The sequence below is a fragment of the Zeugodacus cucurbitae genome, chromosome 5, assembly GCF_028554725.1.
Source record: "Zeugodacus cucurbitae isolate PBARC_wt_2022May chromosome 5, idZeuCucr1.2, whole genome shotgun sequence".
NCBI lineage: Eukaryota > Metazoa > Arthropoda > Insecta > Diptera > Tephritidae > Zeugodacus > Zeugodacus cucurbitae.
Window position 1 is genome coordinate 35288198 of NC_071670.1, and position 16960 is coordinate 35305157.

General features: G+C 34.0%; 1 protein-coding gene across 1 annotated transcript in view; it reads right to left on the bottom strand.

Annotated features, from left to right (window-relative positions):
* The window catches only part of Aper1_8 (chitin deacetylase 1), a 75964-nt gene that overhangs the window by 44671 nt on the left and 14333 nt on the right, over positions 1-16960 (bottom strand). The window contains exons 2-3 of the mRNA XM_011190910.3: positions 8925-9007; positions 6704-6815 (exon numbers count right to left, since the gene is read on the bottom strand). Of these exons, the coding sequence (XP_011189212.1) occupies positions 6704-6815; positions 8925-9007 (195 nt within the window). The remainder of the gene's footprint in view (positions 1-6703; positions 6816-8924; positions 9008-16960) is intronic.

Sequence of the window (16960 nt, forward strand, 5' to 3'; positions counted from 1 at the left end):
TAGGTCAGAACAGTTGTCCTTTTAGTTACATTGTTGATCCTTGCAATGATTTTGCCAACACATACTTACATTTTGTTGTTGTTGTAGTTAACACCTGAATTTATAGTGCCTCAGCAGTTAAGTAGATTGTATTGAGATTGTAAAATAGAAAGTGATTGCTTGGTACCGTAAAAGCGGAGAGATTTTTAGCATCAGCAAATGAGAAAGTTATTTCGAAATTATTATAATTAATAGATACAATAAATTAGATACCATAAATCATAAAACATTTACATATCAAAATGTTTGAAAAACGTTGTCGTGTATAAAAAAAAAATAAAATTAAAATTAAATTTATAAATGGAAGGAATTATTAATATGAAGACGTTCAAAAAACATAATGAAAAAAAAGTTTTAAATTTTTTTTTGTATTTTCTTACTATTTCAGATTTTACTTAAAATTTATCCTTAACATCACTACACGCCAACTTACGGTATCTTCCAACTTTCGTATGCATTCAAATCGAAGTCGTAAAATGGTTAGTAATACCCGGAATTAGATGAATAGTAATGAAAGCTGCATTTCTGGAGCATACTCACAAAGTATAATGTATACATACATACATACACAGATGCATACCTACACATGTGCCAAATACATTTTATAGAACAACTACAACAATGTTAATGCATTCGCAGTTAGACATCACAGAGTTGAAACAATTTCTGCTAGCTACTAACTCATGGAGATGTGAGACAATGCAATTTTAATACATTGTATGTACATAGCTGTAGATATACACATACATTAGATAAATGCTTGATGAAGCCGAAAAGTCAGCAGTTGACAAGTGATAACTCCAGCAATCATCAGCATATGCAGACGAGCGAAAGGATGCAAAGCTTAAATGAATTGCTCAGTGCAGACGGTGACATATGCCGACATATGTTAGCATACAAATGGGCGCAAACGCGCATAGGCTAGTAGGGGTGTGCGTGTGTTCGCTTCTTACTAAGAAAATACAAAAATGTGGAGAGAAATAAATTTTAGTGTTATTAAAAAGGCCTAAAGATTGACATAATTTGCAAAAGATGGCGTTTTAATGTCAAGTGTTGTTATAGTTGTTAGATTTGCTACATTGAAGACAATTCGTTTACATGTTTTCACTGACCTAATTTTTTAAGATGTCGGATTTTTGACGAAGTTAATGAAAATAAAAAAAATGTAGAATAGGGTTGCCACTTGGGTTCTTCGCTTTCGAATATTCGAATAATATAATAATATTCGAAAATGTATACCAATTCATTGGAGAGTGGGAATCGAACTAACTGGTATAAAACAAATATACTGGTATAATTCGAATTTATATATTTAAAAATATCAAGAAATTAATATTGCTATTGATGTATAAACCTATTCATTAGCTTTCAAAATTTATCTTACAATTGCTTTCTGGTTTCATACGAGCGCAGAAAAAGGGAGAAATTGCACACTTCAATTATAAAATATTTTACTTAGAAATATTGTATTTTACCAACTTTGTTACGAATAATCAAATACAATCAGCGTCATTTATTATTTAAAAAATGTTTTAAAGTACATAATTAATGATTTGGCGAGAATGATTTCTTCAACAGCTACTGTGAAAATTTTTATTTCCAGGAAATTTATAAAACACTCAATCAACTTCTATTTCTATATGCTCACAGCAGGTTGTGGCTCTGTATATGGCAACAAATTTGCATAAAATTCTATGCGTAAGTATTTTGCATCATTTGCACTAAATCGAAGGCACTCTGTTCTTGCGTCGCTTCAAAATTTAACGTGTTCATTAAACTGTGAAATTGAAAAGAGTTTTCGAACTTTCTAGTGAATTCTTAGCGTGACGCTGTGGGGTATATTGTTTGAAGTTTTTGCATAATTTGACAAATTTTCAAGTTCGATTATTAGCGGCAACGGTTAGAAGAAGCTGTTGAAGGTGGCAACATCTTGCAGCATAAGTTGGAAATTAGCTGTAATTTGCAAATGTGGTTAATGCGATGGTCACTTTATTGTTACAGTGATATATAAATATGTATTTATAGATACGTATATATGTGCTGTCAATTTATATATGTAGTTACAATAAAGATCCAATACATTATGTTGCATTACGGATAAAAGCTCCATTGTAGTATATTTCTTCGACCTGTTTGAAAGATTTTTTACACAATCGCATGGGAATTTAGAGTTTAAAACTTTGAGAAAAGCTTGATTGAAATCAGCCTTGTAACCGATTGGTGTTACAAACCGAATTTATTAAATGAAACTTGACATACTTATTCTTCGCACCCTAAGTGAGTTAGAACTGCAGGTGAGTCGATTGTCACGCCCTCTAAAGGCCGACAAAATTCGAAATTGTATATAAAATTATAGTTTAATACTTAATTGAGCAAACTATAATATATAGTAGGCGATTTCGGTTTTGAGATTTTTTTAGAGTGAACAAAGGTTCAAACTCAAATTCAATAAAAGTGAGTATTACTCATACTACAAGGATTATCTTATCAAATTTAGATACAGCGTTGTTTTTGACGATATCGTGCTACAAAATAAGATCGGATAAAATCTGATGGTTGGTTGGTAGGTTAGTTGTATTGACATGAAAAACCCTTTTAACCCTCTCATGCCCGAATTAAAATGGGCGGAGCTAACTTTTTTTTCAGGACAGATATATATTAGTCTTAAATCAAATATGAAGAGATAAAAATTTCAAAGTCCTATGCAACCTAGTTCATTAATTACAGGATGTTGCTTATAGGCACAAATTAAATTATTATAAATAAACTAACCACTTTTTTCATGAACATTTTTTTTCAATAAATAATAATCTTTTATCTTTACTTATTTATATAGTTCACTTTCTTTTAAAATAAAAAAAAAAATATTTTCATGTTTTTGAACACTTTTTGTATAACTTTTTCCGCGAAACGAGTTTTTCCAATTTCATTTTGTTGAGAACGCCTACTGAAAGAACACGTGCACAGATCGTATCATGTTCATGAAAGGAACTGTAAGCATGCACAACACATAGGTCTACATAATTGAAAAAACCGCTGGTCAAAAATATTTAAATAACGAGAATTAGAAGCCGGTAAGTACAATGTTGCTTATAGGCAACATTGCGCATGAAAGGGTTAAGCACCAATAACATAATGCCAGATGCCCAATTTCCTTTAAATTGAAATATAGAGAGTCATGGAAGATACTTCTTTTCAACCGACCGACCATGTTCTGGCGTCTCATCTTTCACCGCGGATACTCGGGATTCTGGGCATATTTTTTTTGACGATGGAATCTTATGAGAAAGTACCGTGAACAATCATACGATATTGCATAATTCATAAAATCGAATAATACTATAATAGTTTTCGAATAACAGGGCATTTCAAACCCTGAAATATCAATAAGATTATATAATCTTGAAGAATTTAAAAATTGGCCCACTTCTCAGAGATCTGCATTTATTTGATTTTAATGAAGATATATAAATTATACTTTGTACAAATAGCGACTTATGGAGTAGCAACTCTTTTTCTAAATATGATGCAAATCCCACTATACTTCTCTAGCCACCAAGCACTGGATATGGAATCCTCGGGATTCTTAAGGGATTTTATTAAGTTGAGGCAGTGGGCTGCCATAAATCCGGGATCGTTGTGGTAACGTAGCCTAGCTTCCTTAAATTAAATAAGAGGGTCTTCGACCTTATGATTGAACTTATGCCGTGTATATCGTCAATCTCTCAGCTTATCTCAAAAACGTTAAGTTATGCTATCGAGCTTTGAATAATATAACTGTTTGCTAAAACGATGTTGACTTTTGAACCAAATTTTATTATCATAAAGGCTGGTGAGGTCTCGATATATTTTACTCTTAACTTTTTTATAATTTGCGAGCGTGTTTATTGTTCAATTCCACCCAAATTCACCATTTTATTTGCTTGAGCGTGGGTTTTTTTTAACTTTATCTTCTTTTCATTTTTTTTCTAAATTTTTAATTTCGATTTTTGCATATACCAGCGAAAAGCATTGCTATGCCAAATCGCTACTGCAAATCCAACTGACGTGGCAAGAAAGTGTTTTAGTAAGCGCAATAATCATAATAAAGTGAAGTGAACGTGTAAATTGTCCAATGCTCATCGCAGTAAAAACGCCGTCAACTGCACGCTTTGGTGACTTTTTCTTTTTCTTTTGGCAATCAAGTTTGGCTGGCCGTAAAAGAAAGAGTTTCTGCAAGACATATTTAACTGCGAGCGCTTCATGTGCTTGCTTGCTATCTTGCTATTTCTACACTATTCTAGCCACACTATAGTACACTATGCCATTTGGACATCTCATTTAGTTGGCATTTCGGCTTTAGCATATATGTCGGTGTAAGCACCTTTACAATGGCTGCGCCTCCAAACGTGACATACACACAGTGTTTGTATGTGTTGGTGTATGTGCTTTCGCATTACGCTTTCGTGTCATTTTCCATTTTACATTTTCCAAGACTCAATTGCAATGCTGTGAGTTGAAATTTTTATTTCAGACTTTGCTGAGCCATACAAGATTTGTACGAAATCCTGGATAGCAATTTCAGTTGATGCCACTAAGCGTGTACTTGCAACTAACCGACAGTGGCGTGGGGAAATAGAGTGCGTGTGTGTGTGTGTGTGTCTAAGGTAAGCATGTGTTTGCGTGCTAAAGTTCGTATATAGCTTTGTATGTGTATTCTTATATGCAAGTATGCATATGTGCATCAGCTATAAAATCATCTCAGCTGTGCGTGCTTTTGTGTGGTTTTGGCTTTAAATGAATTATGCGACATTTACTTCCAAAGTGTGTCGCCACCAACGACCCTTCAACGCGCCGAGGGTAGGCCACAAGCACTCGTCCGTCGGCATAGCAAACGTTTCCTCAGTGAAATGTCGGCCCACTGTGATTGTGGTATTTAACCCTTGCGAAGACTTTCGCCTGCCTTTAAGTGTTGGAAATTGCAGTTACTAAAGCACTACAACACGCTTTGCTTGTTTGCATGTATATGTGTGTGTGTGTGCGTGTAAAGCAGTACTCTGGCGGCCTACCATTTGAAGTGGTTACGTATACGCCCTGTCGTACAGTACTTGAGGTGACTGCGCTTATATGCAAGCATACTGAAATACATATTTACATGTGTGTGTGAGTGTGTTTGCTTCACCTACTTCTTGCTGCTGTAGCCAATTTGTCTTTCCAACACATATGTCTATACATTCTAATAAGTAATTCGTCACACACGCACACACGCATACACGAAGAAACTTAAGGACGTAATATACTTATGTGCGCTTGTTTGTTGTTGTTGTTTTTACTGCATGTTTGTCTTAGCTACTGCACTTCTAATCGAATTTCCATTTGCTCTAAGGCCAATTTCCAATTTCATATTAAATGCATAATAAATTATATTTCGACTCGTAAGACGTTGTTGGGTGACTTGCTGTGAGAGTGAGAGTGCGCGGCACAGTGGGATGGGTTCATAAAAATTGTTGGCAAAAAAAAATAAAAAAAAGAGAAAATAGAAGTAGAAGAAGTAGTGGAAATTTAAGTTCATAGTAATTGGTTAGAAAGTAACATTTTGGTTAGTTTACAAAAAATTAAAAAAAAAATTCGAAAAATATTTCGAAAAATACTTTTCATTATTAAACTCATTTCAATATTTTGCTTACTAGTTTGGCTCATAATAAGTTAAATTAAATGATAAAAGTAATTTATTCAATTTCAGTAAAAGAAATTAAGCCTGAAAGTGTGATACGAATATTCAAAAATACTTAAAATTCTCGAAATTTTTGCAAATTTTTAATAGTTCAGTTTTAGGAAAAGAAAATTGGACATTTTTCAAATGAATTGAAGCAGTGTATTTTGATATATGGTCTATCTCACTTTAAGACATCGAATATGGCACAGCGAATTTTGTGAAAAAGGAAATTGCAGCAGCTACAATTTCAATTTGAGCCAACACTGTTTGAAGCCGGATAAAATTAAAGTATATTTTTCATATAACGATCATTAAATTTCATAAATATTCCGTCACAAAACTGCTTAATTTAGTTTGAAAATTTTTTCATTATTGTTTTATTTCACCACCGTACCACTGTGCGACGCCGCTACATACAAATTCTTATATTGCTGTGCCTACGTATTGTCCAATAAGGTTGTATGCATATTAAAAACCGAGCAGCTGCTGCACATTACTAACACATTCGCCAGATATAGTCGTATGTGTAAGTAGGTAAAAAGGCGCTTTTGTCGTTTAAGCACACACACACACACACATGTACACTGGCACATAAATAGTTGATGCCTTGCACTCCGCAATTATGATTTATTGTATATTTTACTGGTATTTTTACACTTTCTTGAATCTCTTACTTTCCACTGGCGTTTTATTTATAAGTCACCACTCACAAGGACACATAGCCTACAAATACATACAAATGCATGCGGTGTACATATGTGTGCGTGTATAGATAAATGGCGTATGCAAACACAGGCGCTGGGCATATGCTCGTAAGTCTATAAACTGCCTTGATTCGATTTGCTTTATTTCCAACATTTACCGTAATTCATTATTTATTATATTGCGTGTGTGCATATCGTAAAATATACTGTTATATTTTAGTAAACACTCTTGTTTGTGTGTGTTTGTTTGTATTATGTCACTTACTTGTTGGGAGTGGTCCGCATTTCGCTTCATCCTTGAAGGTGCAGAACTTCTGTTGATCATCAAAGTAAAGTCCGGACGGACAGCGATTCAAATAAGGGAAACCATCGACGCACTGAAATGCAGTAAGATTTATTGAATTACTGTTATTTTGTGGTGATCAACTACTATTGAGGGTAATTCGAAATTTGTTAGATTGTAGATTGTAACAAAAAGAAGTAAAATTAAGCAGAGTAAAATTACAAAAATAAACTTTGCAAATATTCAAAAAAATTATATTCAATAAAATTATCGAAATCCTGTTTTAATGGATTTAGGTTTAACTAACTTAACATTGGTGATGCTCAACTTTTCATTATTTCGAGATATTCAGTGCCTAATAGATTTTTCCACACAGATTTAAAAAATATAAAAAACTACGAGGAAGATTTAGGAATACGGTACTTTTAAATCTTCAAGAAGTAGCTATTCGAAGTCTTCAGTTGGCAGCTGGAAACTTTGAACGCATTTTCTGCTGTGAAACTATGAAAACACAAATTATGAGTTGTTATAAAAATTATTTAATTTTTATTGTCCATTGGCTTTAGTTTAAAATATCTTCCCAAGTACATTTATTCAATATTATATTGATAAATTTTGAAAATATTATACGGTTTGTACTCTTCTTTTTCTGAAAGCCTGCAACAGCCAGCATCTACTAACTGTAAATAAATACTCTTCGCAGCTGTTGACTGAAGCTGTGACATTTTTTTGACAGTTTGTAGTGAAAATCAGATCTGAATAAACAAATGTGACCAACAGAGTCGCACAGGAGGATTAAGAGTAGTTAATTTTTATATGGCGAAATTCGGTCAAATCCAGCGGTTTAGTGAGCTAAACTCCTCAGCTTTAACCTCGCGGATTAGTGTCTGTGGGAACATAATATAAGGGAGGTATTGACCCGATTTTATCAAATATCATTATTATTAGTCTACATAGCCAAATGTGTTTCCAAATGTATATCCTTATTTATGCTATTCTATTTTATTCCCCCAACCTTATTAATACAATATGGCAAGTAGGCATAGTTGTAGTTCGATTTCGCCCATTTACAAGTCTTTATATTATATAATATTAGTTATCATCTAAAATTGGGTGGTGCTATACTTATTGTACAATTATTGCAACGATTCAGATGCAAGCCTCTTGTACGATATTCATTCAAGTTTATTCATCTACAAGAGTGGTGTACAGCTGTCACACGGAACATGATCGACATCGGTAAACCCATGCACATTCTGTACGACGACATAAACAGGTGCTTGGCAAGAAAACTCAAATCTCGCTGGAAGGATCTACCGGGTTGTAAAACCGCAAAGGTCATTTGCAAAGCGGTAGATCAAAAATATACAAGGTTCCTACTGGCGCTCGATAGAACGGGTTGTAGGACCATGGTTGGCATTCTTACTGGTCGCAGCCTAGTAGCGGCACATGCCTATAAGATGGGGCTGTCAGATCGGGAGGAATGCAGAAAATGTCAAGAGCGCGGCACCAAGGAAACAGTGGAGCATCTCTTGTACGTTTGTCCTGCGTGAGTGAGCCAGCGTTGCAGGTACTTAGAGGTCCCACAATACGATATGTTAGAGGAGACATCGTTGGTGAAGCCTTATAAAGTATTAAAATTCACGTCAGGCGCAGGCATCCTAAACTATGACTACTACTCAGGGAACATGTGAAGGCACTCCATTCTGGTATCATAAAGGACCATAACTGGTCTTTGCGGGGCCTACAGACCAACCTAACCTAATCCATTCATCTACAATATCATAATCGTTAGTTGAATAAAGCTGAAATCACTCGTGTTCTAGGAACTATAAATTTTGATTATTTTTAATACAATTTTATATTTTACAACTATTAGTATTTAAAATTTCGGTCACTCATAAAATTGAGTTTCGATCAACTGCTCTCTATGAATACACCAACATTGTTCTGGTAAGTTCCGTGAACCAGTTTTTCAACTCGAAGATTTTTAAATTGAAAGTATAAAGTATGTAAATTTAATTTCAGTAGGCTAATATGATATAATATCTACTTATCATCTAAAAATATCAGCATGTAAAACTATTGAAATATAATAATATATGTATATTATTTTAAGAATTCTTATACTTATTTGTATACCGGAAATAGCTACAATCAATAATAGGAATTATTTAATTGATAATTTTTTCAAATCTCATACCTGATAGAATCGCCGACAAGTGACTGGATCAGCATAATTGCCGTTCGCAATGGTGGAGGGGCATTGAAAATCTTCCTTTTGTGCTGCAAAGAAAAAACAAAAAAATATATGAAAATACTTGTGGTAATTGATTGTGCAATATAATTGGTAAAAGGCGACGCACACATGCAAATGCTCTAAAACACACCAGAATGACAAAGTTTACAGTTTTGCAAATATAAAAGCTTAAGTTTCAACGAAAATCAACGAAAAACTTTAAATATGCTTTAGTTTAAAGCTCAAGGTTTCCATACCCGCGGCTAAGAGAACTTTCACACGCAATATATAAATGTATGTATGTATGTGCATAGTTTTCGAAAACTATGAACACTTTTCTAAACTATAGATTTCTTTTTATTCGCTTATTTTGCGCATTTCCTTTTGCAACTGTAACGATGAAACTGCGTAAATTTCTATGTAAACCTCATTGAATGCATAATGTTCGTATATATGATATGTATAGATGAATTTGGGTTGGAGGGCAGACTTTGTTGATTCAAAGTGACTGTTAGAATGCAACATAGTAGTCGCTGTGGTGAAAACAAGTGAATCACGTGAACTATATAGCGAGTAAATTTTCATCGCTTCAAGAATGATGGGTTTAAAACATAACAGTTAATTGATTTAGACTAGTATTCGCCTCTCAGCAAATAATATTAAAAGTACTCAAAAAACTGAAAATCGTATGGAGAAGGCTTTATACTCTCCATTTAATCGCCGCTTGACATTAGAAGGAAGCTTTCTGTTAAATTTAATTTCAAAATAATAATGTATATGGGTGTTTTTCGAACTCATACTATCTCAGCACGTAGCGATATCGGAAAGCGTATATGATTCGTTATAACTAAGAGAGATGAAAAATTTCTTTATATTATTTATTTATTATTCAATTTTTGATTCGAAAAAGAATTATACTCAATGATAACCAACTCTTTTTCGCTTTATATTTTACCGAAATTGTAATTTGATAAACCAGTTGAGAAGTGGGACTTGTTTATCTCAGTGAATGAAATCATGGGTAAACGCCCAAAATTAGATAAGAAAGTATAAGTAGGGGAATAAAAAAAAAAATTTTCTAGGAATGAAAACATAATGCTCTCGATTTGGTTAATGTGTGTCACTCAGATATACTATACTATAACTAAATATATTATGGGGAAGCTGATCTCCGTAAGATATGGATAGGAAATTCAGTCCATTGGTAATTGCCCCGTACAATTAGAAATCTACAAAGAAGGAATTTGCAGTAGAAGTGGTGAGTAAGATAACCTATTTTCTGAAATTTCTGAGCCCGAAAATTAATATTATTAAATTAATTATTGTTATTAAGATGTTCAATATTTGGGAGAGTGGTAGAATCCTTTGGTAATCCAACAAAGAATAATATTAACAGCAAACACAAACTTCGTCTTTCGGAAAGGACGAAGGATAGTGAGAGTTTATATAGTTTCGGCTTTTACTTAAATCAAATGGTGTATAAAGATAAGAAAATGTTTCGAAATTTGTTGTGAAGTTAAAATTGATTTGTAGTTAGACAACATTTGCTTGGTTGTAGTATAACTTTTAGGCCAAGTGTAATTATTATTACAGGGCTTAAAAAACATTCGAATATTTATTTTCTACGCGACTTGTTTACAGAACAAAGAACTTGTTTAGAGAACAAATGAACTTGAATTAGTGATGTTAAGGAATTTTGAGAACTCGAAATCTTTCTTTTTGGGAATATGATTAGACTGATACATATGACTACACTGGATTAAACTGACCTTGGGTATATGAAAATACCAATTTCAAAAATTAAGTGTTAACTTGAGTCGCTCTTTTGAAGAGTTTACGTTAAATGAGGGAATTAAAATATGAATTGATTGTAACAGGTGCTACTAGATGGATATCGTATTCAAATTGGGAAACGTTCTAAACACTGATGCTATTCGACCTTAAGAAGATATGTGTAGAAGTAGAAGAAGAATAGTAAAAATTAAGTTGAATTAAAAGAAATTGTGATATTTTAGTATGGCTTATAAATAGATGTGACCAAGGCCCGTGAAAATGGCACTAGTTACATAACTACTAACAACCTCACCAAACCAAAAGCGCACAAATTTTTTATGCTCGAAAACTAAAATGCACAAACTAATATTGACTTTTGTTATTGTAACTGCTTGCCAGCTCGCATTGTTCTTGCGCGTTTGTTACACATGCTTTTTGAGCTACACTCCAACCTTGGTCCGTTATAGTAGTTCAGCTGTTTGTCGAAGTTTGTTTGCGCAAATGGCTGGAAGCGCAACAAGCGTTTGATCAACCCACGCGCATTTCGTGCATTTTTCCGGCAAAAGTTTTTTCGTTTTAATGCGAGCACGCGAGTAGATTTTTCAACGAAATCAATTTGTGCAATTCACGTAATTTGGCTGAGCAAAAGTTTGGGCTTGGAAGTAACTAAATGCCGTAGATGCAGTTTGCGACCCTCGTTGCTGGTATAAATACGTTTTTTTCTGCATAAAAATTTATTTACTTTACGCCAAAAGGTCCTCCGAATAAACTATGTAGGTCAGCGGTTTGACGTTGTTCATTTTTGTTTTTTTCTCATTCGGTTAGCAGCGTCGTTGATTAGCAGCAAATTTATGAAACTATTTAATTTTCCGGTTTAAAGTTAGTTTCAATGCTGCTGTTGCTGCCGCCAAATATTTAACATGCTAAATAAAGTATTAGTGAAATTGTTGTAAGCGCACCTGCAGCCGCTGGCTGGTGGCGAGGTCAGCCATTGTTTGCGCATCACACTTTCACTAACACGAATACAAATAATATGTAACACATACCTACAAGCGCGTGCTAATAAATCTCGTCGCTTATATCCGGCCCAAAAGCACTCAGCGCACATACACACACATACATACACGTGAAAACTCATTTATTTAATGGGCAAAGCCGTTCGGCAAATTTATTTGAATTTTTAATTCGCTTTCCGCCACATATTTTGTAATTTTAATAATGTTGAATTGTTTTCGCATTTTCGTTGATGGCGCTCATGGGCGCTCACTTGTGTCGGCTGCATTTGTTTACATAATAATTTTATGCTAATTATGCGTCGGTGTTTATTCAATTAAACATTTTAAATAATTACAGCTGTTTGCTGTGAGTGTTGCTGTTGTTATTATTACTGCTGTTGTTGTCCATACAACATTCGCAAATATGTAGAATGCGCCTAGGCATATGCTTTGTGCGCTAGCCGCAAAGCTAACGGCATGAAACCTTGAATTAGCAAAGTGTATATTGATTTAGTTTAAATGCATAGAATAAATGAAAATAAATAAACTAATAGAATAATAGAAAATGTTTATTAAAATTAAAAGCTCAATTTTTGGTGAATGCGTGCGCGCGTTTTCATTAAGTGCATATGTGATTTTAGTAAATTATATAGCAGAAGGCAGTTGATATGCGGGTAAATGCGTGTTTGTTTGCAAATCGACGCTCAAACGCCCAATAGTATGCATACTAAACACACACACAGCAGTGCTTAGCGAGATTAGCGTTAATTGAAATGTTTTGCGCTTTAAGTTAATAAAGCTCTTGTATAAATATCAGCAGCTATTGCTGCCTTTTATGCAGCTATTAGCAATTAAAATGCGCAAAAAGTGTAAATAATCTGCATGTGTTGCATTCAAATATTTCATAAATGAACACTTTCAGCATTGCGCCTAAATGCATGCAATTATTTGCATTATAATGTGTGGCATTTCAAAATGTTATTGACGTATTTGCAATCTAATGACATTGAACGCGATACACAAGTGTATGATTTGATTGGAAATTTCTATGCAAATAGTAGAGATTATTAATATCAATTAATATCAAAAGAAAATTGTTTTAAAATAAAATTCAGCTAGCTCTAAAAAAATTTAGACAATTAACAATTTTTTTAGGATGTACAGTGAAACTTCCATACCTCGAACTTCTATAACTCGAAGATCTAACTCTTGCATTGGCAATAGAAGTCAAATTTCATACTAATTTCCTTCCTTTCTTTCCACTAATTTAATTAGTGTTGCCAGGTGCAATCTGACATTTCCATTGGAATGTTTGACATTTTGTAGCATAACATCACTCAGAACGTTTTGTCATTTAATCGTGAATTGTTTTATTTACAGGGAATTAAAAAATTCATCTCCGCCAAAAAATGGAATTAACTCGTGAACATTTTCGTGCGATCATTTTTCGCAACTTTCGACGTGGATTATCGCGACAAGAGTGCATCGATGAACTAAAATCTTTGTATGGCTATGAAGCACCATTCTATAGCACTGTGAAAAACTGGTACAACGAATTCAATCGTGGCCGACGCTCGCTCAAAGACGAATTCCGTGAAGGTCGTCCAAAAACAGCCGTTGTGCCAGAAAACATCGATGCCGTACGTGAACTGATAATGCAAAACCGTCATGTAACATACCTTCAGATAGAGGCATGCCTATGCATTTCTCCCACCAGCATACATTCGATATTGCATGAACACCTGGCCGAAAAAAAGGTTTGTTCTCGTTGGATCCCGCTCAATTTGACAATCGCTCAAAAAAAGGCTCAAAAAAAGTGCTTCGAAAATTGGTTTGAGCAAAAGTATCTAAATCTTGATGGAGAATATTTAATAATATAATAATAAAACCATTTTCGTTGATAAATATTCCTATTTTCATTATTAGGCCAGAAATATATATAGCCCTCGTATTACACTCATGGATTGCATAAATCATGTAACAAAGGCGAAGTAAATAAATAAACTGTGTTCAAATCTATATTTTATACCTTTTTGAAAAATTATATGTTTAAATGAAAATTCTATAACGTAAAGTCTCTCTCGAAGTTTTTTTGTGGTTTATGGTGATTCGAGTTAGATAAGTTCCACTGTTTATTATAGCAATATAATATTTAATCAATATTATATTAGGTTTCAGAAAGCTTACACTAGTCTTGTATTGAGAAAAGTCATAAAGGGAGAGAGTTTATAACTATTTGACTATGTCAAGATTATAGCTATTCTTCTTCTTCTTGACTGGCGTAGACACCGTTTACGCGGTTATAGCCGAGTCCAAAACAGCGCGCCACGTATCCCTCCTTCTGCCAGTTTGGCGCCAATTGGTTATACCATCTATATGTCTATGTCGTCGAATAACACATACAGCTCATCGTTCCATCGTCTGCGGTATTCGCCGTTGCCAATGTTTAAGGGACCATAAATCTTCCGCAAAACCTTTCTCTCGAAAACTCCTAGTGCCGTCTCATCAAATGTTGACATCGTCCACGCTTCTGCACCGAGCGTGGTGCATAGCTATTACCGGCATCAATAAGCAAGGGAAGGCAGCGAATATTATATAATTAGATAATATATTATGAAAATAATATCTAGTGCCCAACCGATGCCCAATTTTTGACCAATGCCGATGTCGACCAGTTCGCAAAGAATCGGCCGTGCCGATGCTGAATCTTTCATTAACAAATTTATTTAGTGAACTAGTACAGTTACAAAAGAAACAAATAACATCACAAAATTAGTAAAATACTCAGTTTTCTCCAATCAAGTTGCTACGTCAGCTAGACACGAATTTTCTTTTAAGAACAAATAGGAGCTTTCAGACCAATATTCGAAAATAGTAGAACTGGTAAAAAGTAATACGTTACATTTTTCATTGACGACTTGATGGTCATTTCGTTGCTGAATCGCAAAAAAATTGTTAAATTTCTTAAGTGGGTGGTTACTGTTGATGAAAGTGGTTCAGTAACAACAACGTCAAGCGAAAACGGTCGAAGTGGAATCGCGGTGACGCGGCGCAACAGTGGACAAGCGAGGATTGACAGTCATGGTGGGTTTGCTATATATTTGTGTGGTTTGGCAGATAATAATTTATTTTGAGATACTCCCCTACTACCAAATTTAATTCGAACCTGTACTATCTAACGTCTGAAGGAAACAATTGCCAAGAAGCAGCAAGTTTGGGGCAATAGGAAAATACTTGTGTCCCATCAGGACAACGACAAGCTTCGTATATTGATAGTGAATCGATAAAAGCTTCGGAAACTTGAGCAGGAGGTTCTTTGGTTCTTTGGCATGCACCTTATATGTATGTCCAGGTCAGCACAAAGTGGTTATTACCTGTTCCTGTCTATGGCAAATGATGTTCCTTGTGAAAAGTCGACTTAAAAGAAATAGACTTTATAGCAACGAAGAGTGGCTTTGTGACATTATCTTCAAGATTTCAACAAGTTGTTGAACAAAACTGTGCATATTTGTCATAATCGGTTCTTTTTAAATAAAATCTTTAATGTAATGCAAAAATAATGAAGTTTTGTTGTATTAGAATCAAACTGTGTTTTATAAGATAAACCAAAGAATTCATAATTTAAACATTAAATAAATCAAAATAGTAAAAAAAATTATTTGGGAGTAATTCGAAAAAAGTAGAAAGAAGCCAAATATGGCCATGCCGATGCTGAAATTTGTGGCCGATACTGTTCGGTGCCGTTTAATCGGTTGGACTCTAATGATATCTTAATATCACACAATTAAGTATACGTACCACAGGTTAGACCAAAAGTGAATATTTTATTTTATGAAATAGATCAGAGTGAATATACCAGATTTGATTGAATGACAGACTTCGCAACGAATGATCATCGTTCAGGTACAATCAAGCAATCTATCATGCGACCATTAAGTGAGACTAATGGTTTAACACATCAGGTGGAAGCATAAACATTTTATTGACAAAGTGGCGTGTTGTTGGCTGTGATGTTCCAGTCAAATTATTCAGAACACAATTAGCGAATATTAACGCTATGGCAATTTATATCTTAGGGGAGCTGTTATGTATATTGAACATTTTGATCAGCTCCCGAATCTGTTAAAACCACTTTATTTTCAACAACTTAAAAATATATTGTACTTTATTCGATTATAAGCAAAATCAATCCATTCTGCATGTATTGCAATTATCCTATTCTCTTGATTGATGGTATTGAGTAACTTTGCCTCGGATACTTTAAAAAATACCCCATTTCTTCACAGATTTTTCTCTCCCTCATTTGCTTTAGTGTTTATATCTACATCCCTTCCCAAATGAGAGTGACAGCTTTAGTCTTTGTATGTATATTTATGATACTCTTACACTGTCTTACGATTACGAGAACTGCTCGTTGGCGATGCTAAAAGTACTCAGATTTCTTTACTGTGAGAAAGTATAATTCTTTACCTACAGACGTATTTATGGTTTTGTTACTAAGGGTCCTGCTAGTACTATCTCTAATATATCAGCCCGGAAGAAATTCTTATCGTGCCGCGAAGGACGTGGTCGGTTTGAGTGCATCGTAGAACACTACATTATCACAAACTCTGTGTGAACGATACTTTTCCCAACTGTCATACCTCACTTTTTCTTTTCTTGAAGTTCATTACTTAGTCTATAGATGGGGTTCATAAGGTCTATGGTGTTGCAAAGATTGCTCTATAAGCGTTGGTTACTATTTTCTAAACAATAAACTCTTTCGCGAAAATTCTGAGAAAATATGCAGAAGAAGCATTTGTGTTTTACAAGATTTTGAAATTGTAAGTCAAAATATGAATATGAGAAATTTTAACGGTTATACAATTTTATTAAGAATATTATATATTTTATTTGTGCTTTAATTGTTTGTATAAATATTAATATGTATAATACAAATAAGTCAGAGCAGTTGATAAATCGGTAGTTATATAAATTTATTATACCGTAAAGTAAGAACATTTTTTGTTGTATATCCATTATAACCCAGATTTATGGCGAAATATACGCATGCCATGCTAATAATGGGCATAACTGCCAACAAGCCCTCGCAATGCTGTCGAAACATTAATTTAACTTAAAAGTAAATTAAAACTCACACACACACACGCATAATTTTTTTGCAAATGATGAAGTTACGTAATGCAAAATATATACAACTTATATTTTACATAGCGGGGTGTGTGAGAGTTT